We start from the raw sequence: 20349 nt of genomic DNA, 5'->3' as shown, positions 1-20349 counted from the left end.
TTAGGCGGTTTTCATTAAATTTTCCTTCTGCGACGCCTCAGGACTGGAACTCTGCCTTGACGGTCCAACAATGAGGGATTAATTCCTACTGGACTGCATTGTTAAATGTTGGAGGAAACACTGAGCCGCTAATGGTGCTCCTGAGCTCACACACTTTCTCCAGTTTTGTAAATTACAGCTCTTCCACTGTGAAAACTGTTGTTTCTTCTCCTGATTTTAGCTGCAGACTGTCCTGTCTTTACTAGTAAAGATCCTCAGCATAAATATTTCTTCATCACAACTCAGAATCTAAGATCCACGGTGAAACGTGCACCTCCTAGTTGTCACAAAACCGTCTGGAACTCAGGTCCTTATCAGATCATGGTGTTATGTTGTCTCCTGACTCATGATATTTACTGTTTGCACATGTTTCAGGCATCTGACCGTGACTCTCTGGGGTTTTTGACGGCATCACGTGTTAAATGTTAACCTGGTGGACAAGGTTGTGCTCAGAGATCATTACGTTTGAATCTTTCATGCAGATTTCTAAAGTTTCCCTGAGATACTGTCTTGCATTAGTACAGTTTTCTCCCTAAATTCTTAATTGAAATGACATTATTACATTTTATTAACCCTCGTGTCGTCCTGCGGGTCAAAACTGACGCGTTTTAAAGTTTGAAAATGTGGAAAAAAAATATAGATTTTCACTGTGAAACTTCTGATGTCCACATTTCAACATTTTTGGTGGAAAAAAAGAAATGTTAAAAAAATTTCTTTAAGAACATTCACAAAAAAAATCTACTAAAATCCAGCGAATTTTGCTGGATTTTGGTTGATTTTTTTGTGAATGTTCTTAAAGAAAGTATTAGAAGTTTTACTGATATATATGGAATCACTATATATATTACTAGGATTTTTTTGGAAGATTTTTACTAATTTTTAAAAAAATATTGACAGGAATTTTCTTGCCAAATTTGAGGGATTTTTTAAAAATAAAACTTTTAAGGGAAACTTTCAAGGAATTATTAGAATTTTCTTCCTGAAGGTTTTGCAAATTTTCTGAAACTTGTGGAATTTTTTTGCTGATTTTTTGAATTTTTTTCAGACAAGGAAAGAATATTTTTTGGTGCCTCTAAATGAGGACAACAGGGGGGTTAAAGGTAAAAACAAAACCAGATTAGAAACACAACTTTCAGTTTTCTTTCATCATTAGAAAAAGGCGTGTTGACAGTCTCACAACTTTTTGATCGCACCTCATAGAGTTCACGTCTCTTCTATAAATTGTGTTTGGATGTTCAGAGTTTCTGCAGAATCCAGCCTGTAGTGGATGTTTAGAAAGAGAAAAATGGAAGGAAATGGTTTTTTAAGGAGGCAAAGCGAGAAAACAACAACTAAAAGGAGAAGAAGCTGGAATATTTATCCACAAATGCATAAAAAGTGAAGCTGAGTGTTTTATTTGTTCCTTCATGCATGATTCCAGAGGACTACTATAAAAATGACAACATGGTGTTTACTTGTGTTCAAACAGAGATGGATGTTGGAAATATCTGCATCAGCTACTCGTGTAAGTTTAAGACGACGAATCGCTGACTAACTCCAGTAACCTGCAGCTAAAACCACTAAACTCTGGTCTGTGGTTGTTTTATTTGTGTGGAGGCGTGTGCATGTTTGTGTCCGTCTTTAGCTTCTGGTCTAAAAATACGTCCAGTGAAACTCGAGGCTGGCTAATACTCACATAGCAGCGACGGCTAGCGGCTCCGGTAACACGGGATCTAAATGCAGGATCTAAATCTGGCTTCAGGAGAGTTTCACTGAGCTGCAGGGTTTCAGGAAGATTCGGTCGATGTGGATCTAAAACCTCAAACACACACAATGGAATTTGTATAGTAATGTATTTTTGCCAGTTTTAGTCCAAAAGAGCACAGATGGATGCAGCAATTCTTTGGGAAATCTTTGTTTTTTAAATTTTATTTGTGCAATCAGGTGGCAAAAATTCCAGTTTTAGTACAACAACGCTCAGACAGATGGTGCAGTTGTTAAAAATAATTTGCTTTTTGAACATTAGAGCTTGTAAACATGTTCTAGTGAAGCCAAAAAAATTAATTATGAACCTGAAATGTGCAGAATATGGACCTTTTAATTTACAGTGTAATCTAGGACCAGTGTTTTGGTCCAATGGTGCTCAAATTTTTTACTTTCACATATTTATGCTCTTTTTTTTTTAAACACCAAATTTAACAGATTTTTGCAGGTTTTTGTACAAAAACGCTCAGACAGATGCTGCAGTTGTTAAAAATAATGTGTTTTTTGAACATTAGAGCCAAAAAATGTAATTATAAATCTGTAAATGTGCAGAATATGGGCTCTTTTGGCCCATTGATGCTCAAATATAAGTGATTTAAGCTCTTTATTCCACCAAATTTAACAGATTTTTGCCAGTTTTAGTACAAAAACGCTCAGACAGATGCTGCAGTTGTTAAAAATACCTTGTTTTTTAAACTTAAGAGCATGTAAACACATTAAAATTTAATTATAGTGCTCTCATATTTAACTTGCACAGTGTTTTATGCTCTTTATTCCACCAACTTTAACTGACTTTTGCAGCTTTTAGTAGAAACGGATGCTGGTAAATCTTTATTTTTCATTTTATTGGTACAGTCAGGTGGTAAACAACCTCTGAAGCAGCTGCAGGTTGAAGAATTTTTGCTATTTAGATGCAGAGATAATAAAGAGCTGATAGACAGGTGGAGCTGGATCCTAAAAATAAACCAAAGCAGGTCAGAAATCAGGAAATATGAAGTTGTGGGTTAAAGTTGAAGCTGCTGTTGTGTTTAGCAGCAGGTAGAGTTGAGATGTTGGAAAACTGGGTGAGTCTCAGCTTCTATTCCTGTCCTGCTTAGAGTCCGAGGAGGACGGTTTTGGTCTGCTTGGTTCAGGATGAAGTGCTTTAAAGCGGGAGGTGAGTGGAAGCAGCAGATTTGAGGCTGGAATGCGTCCAGATGGAGCGTTTAGGGGGAGGGGATCAGCATTAGAGGGGCTCTGCAGGAATTCCTCCTATTCTTTCTGCAGCACTTGTTCTCTGTTCTGTGGTCAGTCGGCTTCAGTCGCTGCGAGGAAAACATGCTGCTGCTGCTGCTCTAACGTAGGTTTCTGCTCTTTAACCGCCTTTTATCGCTTCTGTCTGCTGTTTTTCTGAAGCTCTGCCGATTTCTGTCACTTTAACTGCAAACTTTGACTCAGAGACTTTCACTTTATTCACACTTTCAGCTGCTAAACTGAATGTTTCTGCAAGATTTGAAGCAAAAAGCCTGAAGCTGCAGTTTAGGATTGAAGTTGTTCATGTGTTTGATCCAGAATTTAATCCGTCCTGTTGCTGGTTTTAGAATTAATGTGTGACAGTCGCACTTTAAATACGCTGTAAATAGAATTCTGTTCTGTTTTTAATACAATTAACTGTAATTATTTTAAATATTTACTACTATTTTACCTTGCTTTGGTAAATTACAGATAATATCCAGTAAAATCACAGAAAAAAGTATTAATTTTACATATCAACCCTAAAGAAAAGAACAAATCAAATCTTTTTAAACATAATTTTTTCTATTACAACATTTAACTGTAAAGTTACACAGTTTTGCAACTAAAAAATACTTTTATATTTTTTTTTAGTTTAATTGAGTTTAAGTTATGACTATTATATATTATTGTATCATAATAAGTTTTAATATAAGTAATACGTTTTGTTTTATTTCCTTAAATTACAGATAATATCTTTTAAAAAATGACATTTTAACTGTCCTGGCAATGATATTCTTAGCAAAGCCAAACAATGTCGACATCAAACAGCTGTTTTTTTGTTTTTTTTTTTAAATTACTGATTTATTCTTTTATGATATTTGTTGTAAAATTACACCATTAATTAGAATGTTAGATTACTATCTATAAAGTCATGATTTCTGATTTATTTATTATTATTTCAATGATATTTTCTTTAAAATTAGACATTAAGAATTATAAAATGGTAAAATATTTTTAAAAGTTTATTTTCCAGATTTTCCCTGTTTTGTTGAATTATAGTTAAAAAGTTATTTTTTTAATTGTCCAAAACAAAATATTGTCCACATCAATAATCTAATTCATTCTATTGTAATGTTTTACTGTAAAATTAAAATTAATAACATTAAATACGCTCTTATTAACTGTCTCTAAAATCCTAGCATTTTTTGATGATTTAAAAACCCCAAAAATATATTATTACTATGAAGATATTTGTTGTTAAAATTATATTAATATATTCTTACATATTAAGAAATGAAAAAATAATTTTTTTTAACTTATTTTCCAGATTTTCCTACTTTGTTAAAATATTATAATATCTGTAAAATAACAGGAAAAAATTATCATTAATTCACACATTTTACCATCAAATGACATTATTTTTGCTGTATTTAAATCAATAAAATATATAATTATGTTGAAGATAATGTTTTTTCAAATGTGTAAATTAGTGGTAAAAAATTATGAATCTTTTTAAGGATTATTTATCAAAAATTATAAATAATTTTTTACTTGATATTTTAGGCATTTTTGTTAATTTACAGATAATATTAATAATATGTATAGTAAAATTAATAAAATAAATGTAAACAATGTCCACATTAAATATCTGCATTTTCACAGATGTGAGAGTAAAGTTACACAGTTTTCTTGTATTTAAATCAACTAAAAAAACATATATATAATATAATATAATATACTTTTTTTCTGGCACTATATTTATTCATTTATTTATTTATTTTCACAATGTAGTATGTTAGCATTAAACGTTTTAAATGTATTCCAGAGTGAATATTGAACAAATCCAGCTGTATTTCGATATTTTCCCCAAATCGTTCAGCTGTGAATTCACCAAACTGACTAAAAGCTGCTTGTCGTTTGTCCTTTCATGTTTTTTGTTTTCTGTCGTCATCAGAGACTAAAAGCTTTTAGTGACTTTAGCTCTAAAACAGCCTGAAGGCAGCGATGCTTCGATCCAACAGGAAGCAGAAACGTCTAAACATCTCAGTCTGAAGCCTCCAACCTCCTGGTTTCCTGTGTTCTACCTCAGAAACATCTAAACATCTCAGTCTGCGTCGTCTGTGTTCTACCTCCAGGTGACGATGCCATGACGGGGGACACCGATAAGTATTTGGCCCCCCAGGACCTGAGGGAGTTGGGGGACGACTCTCTGCCTCAGGAGGGCTACATGGGCTTCAGCGTTGGAGCTCGATCTCAGAGGTAAAAACACTAAAATACAGTTTATATTTAAAAAAGAAAACGACCTGCAGCGGCCTGATCGCACCAGCATTCATAAAGGTTTTATTTTGGGTGTTTGGTTCCAGTTTGAGAACTTTTTCCAACAGTAAAACCATCATTATTACATTATTTATATGTTATAATACTAGAATCAATGCTCCTGTTTGCTGTTTCTGCTCTTAAACTTTATATTAAAGTTAAAATTGGTGCTAGAAAAGCTCATATTAAGGTGGTTTTCCTCTGCAAATACCTGTAAAAAAAAAATATTAATTTTAAATTTAAATGCATTTTTTAAATAGTTTTAAACTGTTGGTTTTTATTCATTTTATTCAATGTTTAACTGTAAAATTGCATATTTTTTCCTACATTTAAAAATGCAAAAAAATAATTTTACAGATGCTTGCCGCTATTTTCACCAGTTTTACAGTTTTTTTGTATTTTTTTCTGACACTCTTGCTCTGAGTTTTTCACAGTTTTCCAGAGTGTTATTTTTTTTAATTAATACTTTTTATTTATTGTCTTATTTTTTGTAGTATTTTATGTGTTAATGCTGTATTACGTATTTTAAATCTGTTAAAGGGTACATTTTGAACTGAAGCTTTGTTTGTTTTGGGGTTTTTTTTCCCAGATATTTGCTTTTATTGTATGAAAAAATATGAATATTATTATAATCATATATTTTCCTTGTTTTGTTAAATTACGCACAATAACTGGTAGAATCACTGAGAAAATATATATCTAAAATTATTAAATTTAAAAAATTAATAAAATAAAAGAACAGACAAAAAAATATAGAAATATTGTCCACATAAAAAACTATATTTTTATAAATAACTTTTAAATAATTGTAAAATCACATAGTTTTACTGTATTCAAACCTGCATAAAAATATATATATATTTAGATATTTAGATATTTTTAGAGATTTTACCTTTTTTTTTTAACATGAAACTATTCCACCATTTTTACCATGTTTTTTGGCACCATTGCTGTCAGATTTAACTTTTTTTTTTTTTTTTTATACAGATTTTTTTTTCATTTTACGGATTTTTTTTTCTTTTTAACCGTGCACTAGTATTGACAGTGAGGCTGCGACATGAATTAAATAATGTCCAGTTGAATGCATTTAACTTTTGCTGAATCACTAAAAAGTGACTTAAACACACAAATAAATCTTTGAATAATTTTTTTTGCACGATTCTACGTAAAATGTCATTTATTTAAGTATAAAGGAAGAACTTTACTGCTGCTCTTCTTCTCCTGTGCTCCTTCAAAAAGCTAGTTTCATTAAAAATTCAATTTTTATGTCACTGCTGGCATGTAGTTGTATTTATTAATAATTATTTATATTTATCTTGGAATTAATTTGACGTACGATGAAGTTTAGACGTGCTGAAGAATAGAAAATGATCTAATAAGCTGCAGCATTCATAGTAGTTTAATGTAAAGTTTATTCCAGTTGATAGTCATATCCAGAGACATGATGGATTTAAATGAATCCTCAGTTTCTCCAGATGAACCAGAGGGTATTTATCTGTAGTTCTGCCTCCTATCCAGCCTCAGGTTCTTGCTGATGGTTGGAGGTCACAGTTTTCTATTGAACTTTCTGCTCGTGTCAGAAAATATTGACTTTGTGCAGCGAGGAGGGAGGAGTTATCGGACAGGAAATGAGGAAAAGGCTTCGATCGCCCGGCCTTGAGCTCCGGGTTCCAGTTTAATAGATAAACCAGGACCAACAAACTGGTTTCCAGTTCAGTCAGTGTTGGAGGAGGATTAACTGGGATTTATTCTCAACATTAACGTGCAGAAGTCTCTTTACGTTCAATTCTACTTCACTTAACCCTCGCATCGTCCTGCGGGTCAAAATTGACCTGTTTTAAAGTTTGAAAATGTGGAAAAAATACCTATTTTCACAGTGAAACTTTTGATGTCCACATTTTCAACATTTTTTGGTGGACAAAAGAAATGTTAAAAATGTTTCTTAAGAACAGTCACATAAAAATCAACCAAAATCCAGCGAATTTCACTGGATTTTGGTTGATTTTTATGTGAATGTTCTTCAAGAAAATATTAGAAGTTTTACTGATATATATGGAATCACTTTAGATGTTTTTAGGATTTTTTCTGGAAGATTTTACTAATTTTTTGAAAATATTTACAAGAATTTTCTTGCCAAATTTGGGGGATTTTTTTTTTTTAGATAAAACTTTTAAGGGAACTTTTAAGGAATTATTGGAATTTTCTTCCTGAAGGTTTTGCAAATTTTCAGAAATTTGGGGAATTTTTTGCTGAATTTTTGCATTTTTGTCAGACAAGGAAACAATATTTTTTGGTGCCTGTAAATGAAGACAACAGGAGGGTTAACAATATTTTAAACTCTTATTCACTTGTTTCTTATTGAATTTTCCTCTTAAAATTGCACTAATGTGTGTATTTATATAATAATAGTAGATAAAATTACAGTAAAGTGAGTTTCTGCAGAGTTTTAGCCTCTTTCAGTTCATTTTTTTGGTAGAGGGACGTACTATGAAGCATAAATGATAAACTTTCTCCAGGTTTCAGTCGGTCGTCATTCTGCATCTCTGGCTTCTCTCTCCGCTGCATCTCTCCTCTGTTTGTTCACGATGTTTTATTCTCTCCTCCTCATGTTCGTTTCTTAATGTTAGTCCCAAAGTCAGGTAAGGCTCCAGGCATGACGAGGCCTCCCTTTACCTCCCTTTCCCTCCCACCATCCCATCCTCCCGTTGCACCTTTTCCCTCCTCCTCCACCTCATCAGTCCTCCAGTGTGACTCCCATCTCCGGACTAACGGGTTGATTCTGACCACTTTGTTTCAGTTCTGTGGTTTGTTAACTCCAGCTGTGTCGTCCACCTGTCTGATCTCTGTCTTTGTAGAGTTTTTAAAAGCTGGGTAGAGAAGTCTTAGCCGTTGCTTTTGTGTTCAACTGTGGCTGTCATTTTTATTTCCTGGGTCTTTGTGGGGGTTTTTTACCACAAAGGTTGGAGCTTTGCATCGTTTTTGGTTTGCGTGGAGTTCCTCCTTCATTGAGCTTCCAGGGACCTGAACTGATCAATGTGAAGGCAACAGAGACGCCGTTGTCTTCATCAGTTCAGTGTCATAGTTTAGCACAAAGAACAGACATCCTGTTCTTTCACAAGGATACTGTATGTTTTTAACGCAAAACATGTGATGCTGCATGGTTGGAAAGTAGTTTAACATGTGAACACACAGAATAACAACATATACACAGAGAATAAAACTAACATGTATACTACTGTTCAAAAGTTTGGGGTCACTGAGAAATGTCCTTATATATATATATATATGTTGAACTGGAAAAAATTTCAGTCTTCTTCTCCTACAGCTTTTCATTAGGGATGTCTAGAGTCCAATGCTAACATTAAAATTGGGGCCACAAATTTTAAAGTATCAACACAAACCTTTGCCTGACACATTATTTTAATCTGTTTTCATGCAAAAGTGCCATAAAAAGCTGTAAAAATGGCTGTCCGATGATCTAGAGCATTGTAGAATCCTGTACTATCTTAACCCAGCAACATTTCTCACCTGTTTTCTGGCCTGAAGTCACTGATCTTTGCAGAAGTCTCTGTCATGGCGCTCCTTTACAAGCTAAACCCCCTAAAAAACAACAAAACCTTCATCAGGACGTCCCTACTTTCATAGCCTTTACAGGAATAAACAGAATATATATACATACATTACCATTGAAAACGTTTGGGTCTCTTAGAAATGTCCTTATTGTTGAAAGAAAAACAGTTTTTTTTTTCAATGAAGATACCATTAAATGAATGATAAATCCAATGTAGACATTGTTAATGTGGTAAATGACTATTGTAGCTGGAAACAGCTGATTTTTAATGGAATATCTCCATAGAGGTACAGAGGAACATTTCCAGCAACCATCACTCCTGTGTTCTAATGCTACATTGTGTTAGCTAATGGTGTTGAAAGGCTAATTGATGATTAGAAAACCCTTGTACAATTATGTTAGCACATGAATAAAAGTGGGAGTTTTCATGGAAAACGTGAAGTTGTCTGGGTGACCCCAAACTTTTGAACAGTAGTATATACATGTGGCTATAAAGTGGAAAAATGCAAATACAGGCATGAGTTAGAGCGCAAAGTCAAATTTTTTTTTATTGTTTTTCCTTTTACAGGTGCCAATTTGATTGTTGATTGTTTTATCAAGACAAGTGTAACTCTTTTTGTCCTTAATATTTGCACAACACAAACCTGACTTTGCAATCTAATATATGTGTTAAAAAAGTTCATGTTCATGGTTTTATATGGCAAACACACGTGCAAACAACACCTGCCACATTACTGAAAATGTTACAAAGGTTAGGACATAGACGGCGTTTGGTCTTTTAAATATAAAGTGTGATCAAAAAACCTCTGAGATTACAGCTATAAAAATGAAAAATCATACCTGATGATCGAAGTAAACTCCTTGTGCAGTGATGCTCTGCTCCCGGTGCTCCTGCAACATCCATCCCATTACATCTGTGATGAGCACAAAACCTCCTAAACTGTGTTGAATCAGCAACACTTCTATTTGAATTTCATTTTTTGGAAGAAAAAAAGGCCACAAGTAGCCAAATATAGTGAGTAGGACAACTCTGAAGTGACAATATTGTTGTTGTGGCCAAAAAAACCCCATGTAATCGCTATTGGACAACCCACAAGCCACCATGCCACAGTTAAGGTTAATTGCGCCAAACGTTCTCCATCATACATCTCAGGACATTAAGGTATAAAGTTAGATTAGCGTTTCTTTTTAACTGACAAATCAGTAAAGATGTTTTCACTTTAGTAAAGTTAAAACATCCTTAATAATCTTTTCTAATTTGTCGGTTAAAAAGAAACGCCAATGTGATGTAAAAGACGACAAAATGAACATAATCAAAGGTATAAATTTGCCTTGAATGTCCAAATTTGGGAGATAAATTCAAGATGAACTGATGCATCTTTTAGAAACTACTGTTTCTCCTGGTGGTAGCCGCAGACCCACCTCCAGTGATGATCCTCCACATGAAGGTTGGATCATTACCAACCAAGAATGTTAAATCCACGGTGAAACAGCAAAAACAAACATGAACACTAAACAGTTTCAGAGCTTTTTGATCGCATCAGTGGTTTATGTTGGGCTTTTTATGGAAGCTAAGGGCGGAAAAGACTGGACTTTTAACCCTTTTCCCCAGAGATCGTTAGATTTGTTTCGTTTTTTTAAATTTTCGGAAGTTTCACTGACATACCATCTTATCTGTTTTTTTTTTTACCCTAAATTGCTAATTTGAAATTATCTTCCTGTATTCTGAGCTTTAATTGCATCAGCACGGCCTTTTGTTTCCTCAAGGGAACCTCATACTCAACCTCTAAATATGAGATCTTGAGATAACAGGGTGAAAAACATCAGTGTTGCAACCACAGCTGCTTTTGGTTTCCACAGGTTTTTTTTTTTTTTTTTTTGGTGTTTAGAGTCGGAGAACTTCGTCAGATCTAATTGGTTCCCGTTGGTTTTACTTGCGTGGAGCTAATAAGCGCTGTTGGGATGTTGCAGGAGAACATTCATCACACATCACTGCTCAGGAATGCTCTTTATTTGCCTCATAAAAGTCTGTCCAAAGCCCCATCGCAAACAACATCACAGGATCTTTTAAAGAGTCGAACCTGCAGCCATGCTCCTGCTTCACCTCCATGAGCTTCTCTCAGGCTTCCAGGGCATTGTGTGCAGCATGGTGTGAACGTTTAGGAGGCTTTAAGGAGCTTTAACTTTAAGACCAAACAGGTATTTTCTTGCTCTTTATGTGAAAAGTCACCCAGCACTGACCTACAGCCACATTTGCATCTGGATTTCTGGAGTTTCTCTCCTTTCTTTAGGTGTTTTTTCCAAATAAATTCACAGCAGAAGGTTGATTCTTGCCTTGTTGTTGTCGCTGGTGGCATACAGTTGGGTTCCTGGAAGCTGCATGCATTTAATGTGTTTGTGTTTGTTTTTTTTCTGTTCATACCCTCCACCCCCCCTACCAACTCCTCCTCTTCCTCCTCCTCCTCCTCAACTCCATCATTGTGACTGTTGTCTTGGTAATCCGTGACTTCTACGGCAACCACACCAAGCCTGCGTTCCTTCAGTTCTGATAGGTCCAACACCCTGAACCGGAGCTCCTTCACCAGGGACAGCATGATGATCGAGGAGATCCTGGCGCCCACCAAGGAGATGGTACGTACTCTAACGGGACCTTCTGCTGTTTTAACGTCTCTCCCGGTGAATGATCCGCCGGTTGGTAGCTTCCAGAGACACATTTCTGTCTCCAAGTGTGCCAAGCCGAGTTGGTTTGCTGCCAAAAGACCGGCTACTCTACAATCCTCTTACACCTGAGTTGGCGCTGACATCAAGACGGCCAATCCCGTTACATTTTACTGAAAGGGGAAATGAGATTAGAAGGTTAGTGCTGCTATCTGAGAGGGATTACCGTGATGGCGCACTTAGTTTAAGGCCGGCGTTTAGGGTAAAGTAGACGTTCGTGTGAAACCTGTTGTAGAAAATGAGCCAAAAACCAAGATGACTTAATACCAGCGGTCGGTTTCACAAAGACAGACTCTGGAGAAGATCTTCATGGGTCTAAATTTAACTGTTGTACAAAGATATTCATCTCCTAAGGACTCATTTGAGATGGAAACTGGAAAATAGATAGATGGATGGATGGATGGATGGATGGATGGATGGATGGATGGATGGATGGATGGATGGATGGATGGATGGATGGATGGATGGATAGATAGATAGATAGATAGATAGATAGATAGATAGATAGATAGATAGATAGATAGATAGATAGATAGATAGATAGATAGATAGATAGATAGATAGATAGATAGATAGATAGATAGATAGATAGATGGTATCATCACAAGGTAATTTCAAAAGTACCTGCATGTTGGAAGATTTAAACAGTTGTGAGGATATTTTACTGGTTAAATTCAGCACTCGAGTGAAACTTTTTGATAATGATGTGGTAAAAATGGCACATTCCAAAAAAAAACACAAAAAAATGTCATTCAATGGGCAAAGAAAGACATTTTGTAAACCAGAAGATCCTAAAATGAGACAAAGACCTCAGGAAACCCTTAATGATACTATGGAAATGGTGATTGGAGTTTGGAAACACTTGTTTTAATTATCCTGGAATCATGTAGGTAACTTCTTTGGCTATATTTGTTGGCTTGTTTTGCAACATTATGCAGCGTATCCAGGTTGTTTTCTCCTGACTACATCCTTGCTTGTGTTGTATCTACTCTCAGATGTGTGTTGCTTTTGATATAAGCTAAATGAAACTGTAGAATTATAGACATGCATTATTAAGATAATCTAAGAGACATCTTACACTGGTCTAACTTTACAGACAAGTCTAGAACGTCTCTATGAAGCTGGGTCCAGGTCTTCCATCGGGATACTTTACCCTCAGCAAAAAAACTCAAGCCTGTTTTTGCTGAACCTGTGAGATGAATGATATTTGTTGTGTTTGTAATAAAACTGCAGTATGAGTTAAACGAAAGGTTGCGGAGGTAGTTTTAGAGATGGACCAAACATGGGTCACTGAACTACTTGGTTTACCTTCCAAAAAGCACAAGATCAGACCAACTGTGACGTGTCAGTGACACTTGTTGCCAATATAATACCTCAAAAAAAGATCATCTAAGGTTAGAAAGGTTTCCTGATTTAGATGAAGAAACATCTAATCAAAGATGAAATAAGCATATCCAAGGATCTGACCAAGCATGTGATGCTGACATATGATAATTGACACTTTTTGATTCTCAATGACACGTTTGAGTTGGTAATCAAGAAGTATTGTGGTTTAATGCATTTAATTGCTTTGTAAATTGTGGTTTAAGGGTGTGAAACCAGCCACATGAGTTCAAACGAAAGGTTGCGGAGGTAGTTTTAGAGATGGACCAAACATGGGTCACTAAACTACTTGGTTTACCTTCCAAACAGTATAAAACAGACCAGCTGTGTATGTTAATGAAATTTGTTGCCAGTATACTACTTCAAAAAATATCGTCTAAGGTTAGAAAGGTTTCCTGATTTACATGAAGAAACATCTAATCAAAGATTAAGTAAGCATGGAAGAATCTGACCAAGCATGTGATGCCAACCTGGGATAATTGACACTTTTTGATTCTCGGTGACACATTTGAGGAAGCAGTCAAAAAGTACTGCAGTCTAGTGCACCTACTTGTAGCTTTAATAGTGGTTTAAGGGTGTGAAACCAGCCACATGCTTTCACACATATAATAGAACAAACAAAATGTAGATCCATGATTCAGCCATAGAACTGCATGGGGTGATCTAAAAGTTGTGAGACTTAATTAATCATGAATATAACAGCTTTCCTGGCAAAGTTTTGTTCTTGTGCAGTGACACTCTGCTCCCAGTGCTCCTGCAACTCTAGTACAACGTCAATCTACACAACCACATGAATGTTAAAGACAACAGTTAGCATGATCCTGGTTCTCCTGACCGGATACTCCTTGTCCAGACTCTTCAGTTGTGAAAACTGTTGTTTCTTCTCTTGGTGGTAGCAGCAGACCACCAACCTCTAGTCAACCATGATGATCTATAACAGGATCACTGTGACACAAAATGTGATGTTTTAGCTCCATGGAGAAAATACAAATAAACACCAATCGACTCCATGCATCCTGAACAGTCCAGAACTTCCTGATCACCCCTCAGTACCTTTAAGTTGAGAACTTCTTTACTTAGGGCTCTGTAGTTTCTGCCTACACGTTACATTATGCTGCTGTAATGTGATAGGAAGCTTCTGGGTTCTATGATTATGGGATGTTTGGATGTAATGATTATGGGATGTTTGGATGTACCGGCCGCTGAATAACAGCTCGTCTTCTCTCACGCTGCTTCAGATGCTCTGCAAGGAAAAGTCTTTCATTGTAGAGCAACACAATAAGGTAGACGTCACGCACTTCTTGTGTCCGTGCACGCTGGTACACTTTTCTCTTTTATGTTTTGTTTTTATTTCTCATATTGAGTGTTGTATGATCTTCTCTTTCAGTTCAGTTATGAGTTATGTTCAGTTCTTGCGATGCACCAATAATATCAGAGCATGTATTGATATTGTTTTATTTATTGTAGTATCCTGTGTATTTTATCCACGTGCCCACTTTCTGTAACTTTAAAGGTCCAGTATGAAGGATTTAGTAGCATCTGGCACACTACAACTATTGACCACACTCTTATTACGCAGAACTTTTAGCTTTAATATAATTTAAACATGTGAGTTATATAAATATTTACATCCTGTACAGAAATCATGAGCCGGTAAATGAGCTACAGAGACTAAAACGTTCATATACCAGGCTGTAATCATGTTTATTTCTGCTGTAAATTTGGACATTTTAAGATGGGAGTTTATGGGAATCGACTCTTTGAAAGCAGCCTCTAGTGGTCATTTGAAGAACTGCAGTGGGTTGAGATTTCTGCACCAGATGTTGCAACGTAAAAGCACAATAGTTCTTATTTTCAGGTGATTTCACACTAATAAAAACATGATTATGAATATTATGTTCCATTTCTGCCAATTGATTCCTCTAAATCCAACACATTGGACCTTTAAACATTAGCTTTAGTTTATTTTAGATGTTTTTTCACCAAGGAACAATTGTAATCCTTTTATCAAATGTTGTGGTTTTTGGGGCTGAACAATTAACCTAAATATAACTTAACAGAATGAAAATATGGCCAAATTCAATGAGCTGCAGTTTTTGCTGAAGATAAAATATGTCACATCTGTAGCATAACCGTAGATATTCTAAATTAATATTATATATATTATCCAGACATTAGGGAACATGTTTGTTTGGTTCAGACTACAGTAAAAGTCACTTTATCCATTTTTATATTTGTCTAAGTAGAAAATGATTTGTTTAAATGACTATTCACACTAAATTTCTGACTCATGGTGATCTAAATATCTGTCAAAATGACAGCAATATGATTATTTTTGGATATTGTCCAGTCCTTCTCTCTGCACTGGTTTTGTTCTTTTTCAGTTTAGAGCCTGATTCAATATTTGAAGTCCTTTTTTCTCATTAAAATTTCATTAATTGAGCATTTAAAAGCACTGGCTTTGATTTTTATCTTGTGTTTTTTTAATTTTGGGGGGGGAAAACACTGAATTCTCATGATTTTTGTGTCTATGTTAACGTATCAGTGCCCACCTGGAATAGAAATAATACGTATAAATGTATTAATGTAAAACTACATGATGCTCAGACAGAAGAAACACCTGAATTTTCAGAGATTTCTTTGCCACCATCCGTCATTTGCATGTTCCTGTTTATGTTTTTCTTTTCGAACATCCTCAAGATGTTTGTAACAGCTTGTGTTTCAATGAAATGTTACATCTCCAGATTTATTTTTCTGTGTTATTCTGAGTGGCAGCTGCTGCATCCTCCAAAGAGTATCAATCATTTTATGACTCAGCCGTAAATCCTTCAAGAAATATTAGAGCGATGGACTCTCAGGAGATGCAGCTAAAAAACAACCGACTTTACGTCTTATTATGTCACAGTTTGCATTAAATTCTTCATGACAGGAGGCAGATTCATGCATCAGTAGGGAGAGTTTCCACTTTAACGCTCTGTCTGACCTTGTTCTCTCCTCCACAGCATCTCTCGGTGGCGAAGGACTTTGACAGCGACTCTCTGAGGAGGTACAGCTGGACGGCAGACGCTCTGGATAATGTCAACCTCGTGTCGTCGCCGATTCACTCCGGGTAAGTCTGACTGAAAGGATGAAGGGATAGAGAGAGGAGGAAAGGGAGACTGAATCACAAAGGTTAAAAAGAAGTGAAAGGTTGAAGATGCTGAGAGGAAAGAATGAAGAAGCTGTCTTTGTCTCCACCTGAATGTCTTTTCCATTTTCCTTTCCTTCGAGAAAGCGACTGATCTGCAGAACTTTCTTGTCATCCTCTCTGATTGTTCTTTTCAAAAATGTGAAACCTAATCTGTTGGCGAACATTAAACCTCCCTCATTTTCACAATTAAGGTGGAAAAAATTACTAAAAGCTGCTGCTGGAAGGAGAAACGTGACTTTTTACATACACAACCATTAAAAAGTTTGGGGTCACCCCGAGAATATTTCATGTTTTCTGTGAAAACTCACACTTTTATTCATGTGCTAACATAATTGCACAAGGGTTTTCTAATCATCATTGAGCCTTTCAATACCATTAGCTAACACAATGTAGCATTAGAACACATGAGTGATGGTTGCTGGAAATGTTCCTCTGTACCCCTATGGAGATATTCCATTAAAAATCAGCTGTTTCCAGCTACAATAGTCATTTACCACATTAACAATGTCTACACTGTATTTATCATTCATTTAATGTTATCTTCATTGAAAAAAACAACTTTTCTTTCAAAAATGAGGGCATTTCTAAGTGATCCTAAACTGTTGAACGATAGTGTACGTGTTATAAAAGCTCCTCTTCAGGATATTGTGATTCAAACAACACCTGCCTCATTACTGTAAAGGTTATAAAGATTAAAAACTACAGTCAGATTCTGTCTAGTTTTTAAATATAAAGTGCAATCAAAAATGCTCCGAGATTACAGCTGTAAAAATGAAAAACCATACCTGATTTAAATTTGGCCACTGTTCCTGTTGAAGTAAACTCCTTGTGCAGCGATGCTCTGCTCCCAGTGCTCCTGCAGCATCCATCCCATCATTTAAACATGTCAAGAACCATCTGCGATGAGCACAAAATCTCCTAGACTGCGTTGAATCGGTGACACTTCGACTTGAATTTAATTTTTTGGAAGGAAATAGGTCACAGGTAGCCAAATATAGCAAGTAGTGCAACTTGGAAGTGACAATTTTGTTGTTGTAGCCAAAAAAAATTTGTACAGAATCACCACTGGGCCCCCTCAATATGCCACCATGCCACAGTTAGGGTTGTTGCACTGATTAATTTAATGTTATCTTCAGGACATTCTAAGACCCCAAACTTTTGAATGATCGTGTTTGAACCTGAAACTCTAAAGTCTTACAATTCGATTGAGTATTGGCCTTGCAGCAGCAGATATCCACCTGTGAGTCGCCTAATTGTGAAAATAAAGGAGGTGAAATTAAAAACAAAAGTTTGACATTTTGGGAAATGTGCTGATTTGCTTTTCTGGAGGAAAGTTCAGCCTCTTTCAGACTTTCTTGGCTTCATTAGTCTGTTAAAGTGATGGCATTTTGTCACCTTTTCAATAATGCTCCTCACGGCTTCACTCAGAAGTGATGGAGGTAGCCATAGTAGAATATCGTCTGTCTGAGGTGAATAAAAGTTGGATCCTGATCCATCCGGTCTCCATGTCAGGGATAATTTATAATCATAGTAAGTCGTTAATGAAGCTCTTATGGATCCTGCTGCTGTCTGATGCTACAGATATTTAATAATCTCAGAGGAAATGGTCCTAAACAACTGGGAGCAACGAACTAAACCTGATTTTATTTTGTCAAAACCTGGATTATATTAATTATTGGTGACTTCTGTCAATCTGACTTGTTACAGACTCTGTAAAGTTTTATTTTTACGAACATTTCAGTTTGTAACTAATGTTAATTGGAATTTTCAAGAAGGTTTGTTATTGGCATCTTTTAGTGTATTGAAAAGCGCTATATAAGTTTTAAGTATTTTTTATTTTTATGACTGCAAACTGTCTGTTTTTTGACCAATATTGCTTCTGAATTGTGGAAAAAATCTTCCCCAAATCACTTTATACAACTTTAAGTCCATCCTTGATGTTACTGTATGCAGTTCAGGCTTATGTTGTTGGTTCAGACGTGAAACTGACATCTTTAGATGCCATCAGATTAACAGAAAAAAGTCAGAAAGAGGCTTTAGACAAAAAAAAATCTTCAAATCTTCTACCAGCAGCTTGTTAGCTTAGCTTAGCACAAAGATTGGAAACAAGGGGAAGCTGCTAGCCTGGCTTTGCCACCCCTACAGGTCGCTATTTAACTGTTATAAATCTCTGTTAAATATAAAAACTGAAGCGTTTAAAGACTTTTTCCAGTCCTTTGTGCTAATCTACCAGAAGATTCACGTGACCCTCCACCAAAAAGCAAATACTTCCCAAAATGTCCCATTCCTTGGTGACGGTGTTTCCGATGACGAAGCTGTTGTTGTTGTTGACCTGTCGCTCCTTCGTTGCTTTGTCGTCCATCCTGCAGTTTTTCCTCTCCGCTCCCGCAGTACGACAGCAGGTGATTGACTGTGATTGGTTGATTTTTTTCACCTTGTTTTCCGGTGACATCGCACCACCTTCCCCTCCGTCTGTCTGTTCACTCACAACATCTGTGTTTGCTCTTCCTCACCTGTGAACTGTGTTGTTTCAGACTTAAAGTGGTTTGGATTGGGTTTATTCCTTTGGTTTGTTTGGAGGAAATCTCTCTGAGTCTCTCACTGATCTGAGAGGAGTTCATGTCGCAAGATTTGGACGATTGTGACGTTTTAAAATTAGTGATGAGTGCTGGATTTGAATGTTTTTGCATTCTCCAACAGCAAGTCCTACACATTTACAGCCACTTTAAACAGTCATTAACCCTCTGAACTCCAAACACTTTCTGGATGTCGTATTTTTACTCACTGTGGGCTCATTTTTCACTGCAATATAAAGTCCTGCACCTCTGTGGAAACAGAACAACCATAACTAGAAGGCAGAAATGTCCTCTTTAAGGTGTAGCACAGTTATTTTACCATAAATCACAGTAAAGTAAAAGCAGAAGTTGAATTTCTATGATTAGTTATTCTATAAAATTTGAAAATACCTGCAATCAACCTGCAATCAACATACAATCAGTGACATTTTCCAAATTCTTGCAGGTGTTACCAACACTGGAAAAGCTGGTGTCTCTACATACTATAGATATTTAACATTTGGCATTTTTACAGCCTCCACTAAATATGGATTTTATCACACTACTCTGCCCGTGAACAACATCATGCTAACTGAAAATTAACCTACTGTCAGTCATTATAACCAATACTTTATATTATTTATACTACTGTCTTTGTATTTAAACTGTTTTTAAGGATAGACTCGTGCATCTTTGATGGGAATCTATCGTTCTTCTGTTCATTCAAACTATTGTAAATCTGAGTTTAACCCTCTAAACCCTAAACACTTTCTGGTTTTATTTGCTTTACAAATATTAGAAGAAATTACTAGAATCGACAGCAAATTTTAGGGAACAAAATAGTGGCTCTACATACAATAAACAGACTACTTGACTCAACTTTTTTTCATTTTTACGACTTCTACAAATGGTGTTTTTCATTATATTCTAGACAGCAACTCTACAGAGATGTTTCACCATGCTGGATGTATCTCCAACAACTTCCTTCTTTGTTTACTGTTTCTGAGCCATGCTTCATTTATTATATTGGAATAGAAGGTTTAAGTTTCCTCTCAAGATCATTTTAGACAAATTTTAAGTCTTTTTTGAGAAGTCTTGCACCATTTTAGACATTTTTTCCCCAATAATTCAGACAAATTTAGCATATTTTAAGCTATTTTATATAATAATTTCAATCATTTCAGTCCAGTTTAAGTTATTTTGTGACTTAAATAACTTTGAATAACAGTATTTACATTCATACAGCCTTCATAAACTCTATAGAGATGTTTCTCCATGCTGAATGTATCGCCAACAACTTTCTCCTCTGTTCACTGTTTCTGAGCCATGCTGCATTTATTTTATCATTTCAGTTTGTACCAAAATTCCAGAATTTTTGCCACATAACTGTTGGTCAAACATGTGTGAATAATGGCTTTAAAGTTGCACCAAGAACCTCAGAATTTTATGGCTTTTACAGAATAAAAATGGCACAAATGGTTGATTTTTGGTGAATTGGTAAATTAGACGTTTACAATTGCGGAATTTTGGTGAAAAAATTCCAATTTTGAGCTTGTTTTTTGATTAATTTTCCAGACTGACTTGTATGTCACACATGATACATTCAAAAACCACTGGGG

General features: G+C 35.6%; 1 protein-coding gene across 50 annotated transcripts in view; it reads left to right on the top strand.

The window, feature by feature from the left end:
* Window positions 1-20349, top strand: part of LOC111586477 (ankyrin-3-like) — a 230685-nt gene that overhangs the window by 156497 nt on the left and 53839 nt on the right. For 13 of the 50 annotated variants that reach the window (XM_055004271.1, XM_055004270.1, XM_055004266.1 and 10 more), the window contains exons 25-31: window positions 1508-1543; window positions 5133-5256; window positions 7941-7952; window positions 11413-11515; window positions 14224-14268; window positions 15988-16094; window positions 18545-18577. In XM_055004271.1, coding sequence (XP_054860246.1) covers window positions 1508-1543; window positions 5133-5256; window positions 7941-7952; window positions 11413-11515; window positions 14224-14268; window positions 15988-16094; window positions 18545-18577 — 460 coding nt within the window. Of the gene's footprint in view, window positions 1-1507; window positions 1544-2786; window positions 2939-2962; window positions 3122-5132; window positions 5257-7940; window positions 7953-11412; window positions 11516-14223; window positions 14269-15987; window positions 16095-18544; window positions 18578-20349 lie in introns of those variants that run through there. The other 37 variants (XM_055004246.1, XM_055004249.1, XM_055004243.1 and 34 more) reach the window with 19 other exon arrangements.

This window comes from Amphiprion ocellaris, chromosome 18 (genome assembly GCF_022539595.1).
Source record: "Amphiprion ocellaris isolate individual 3 ecotype Okinawa chromosome 18, ASM2253959v1, whole genome shotgun sequence".
NCBI classification, from domain to species: Eukaryota; Metazoa; Chordata; class Actinopteri; family Pomacentridae; genus Amphiprion; species Amphiprion ocellaris.
This window is presented reverse-complemented; position numbering and strand designations above follow the sequence as displayed.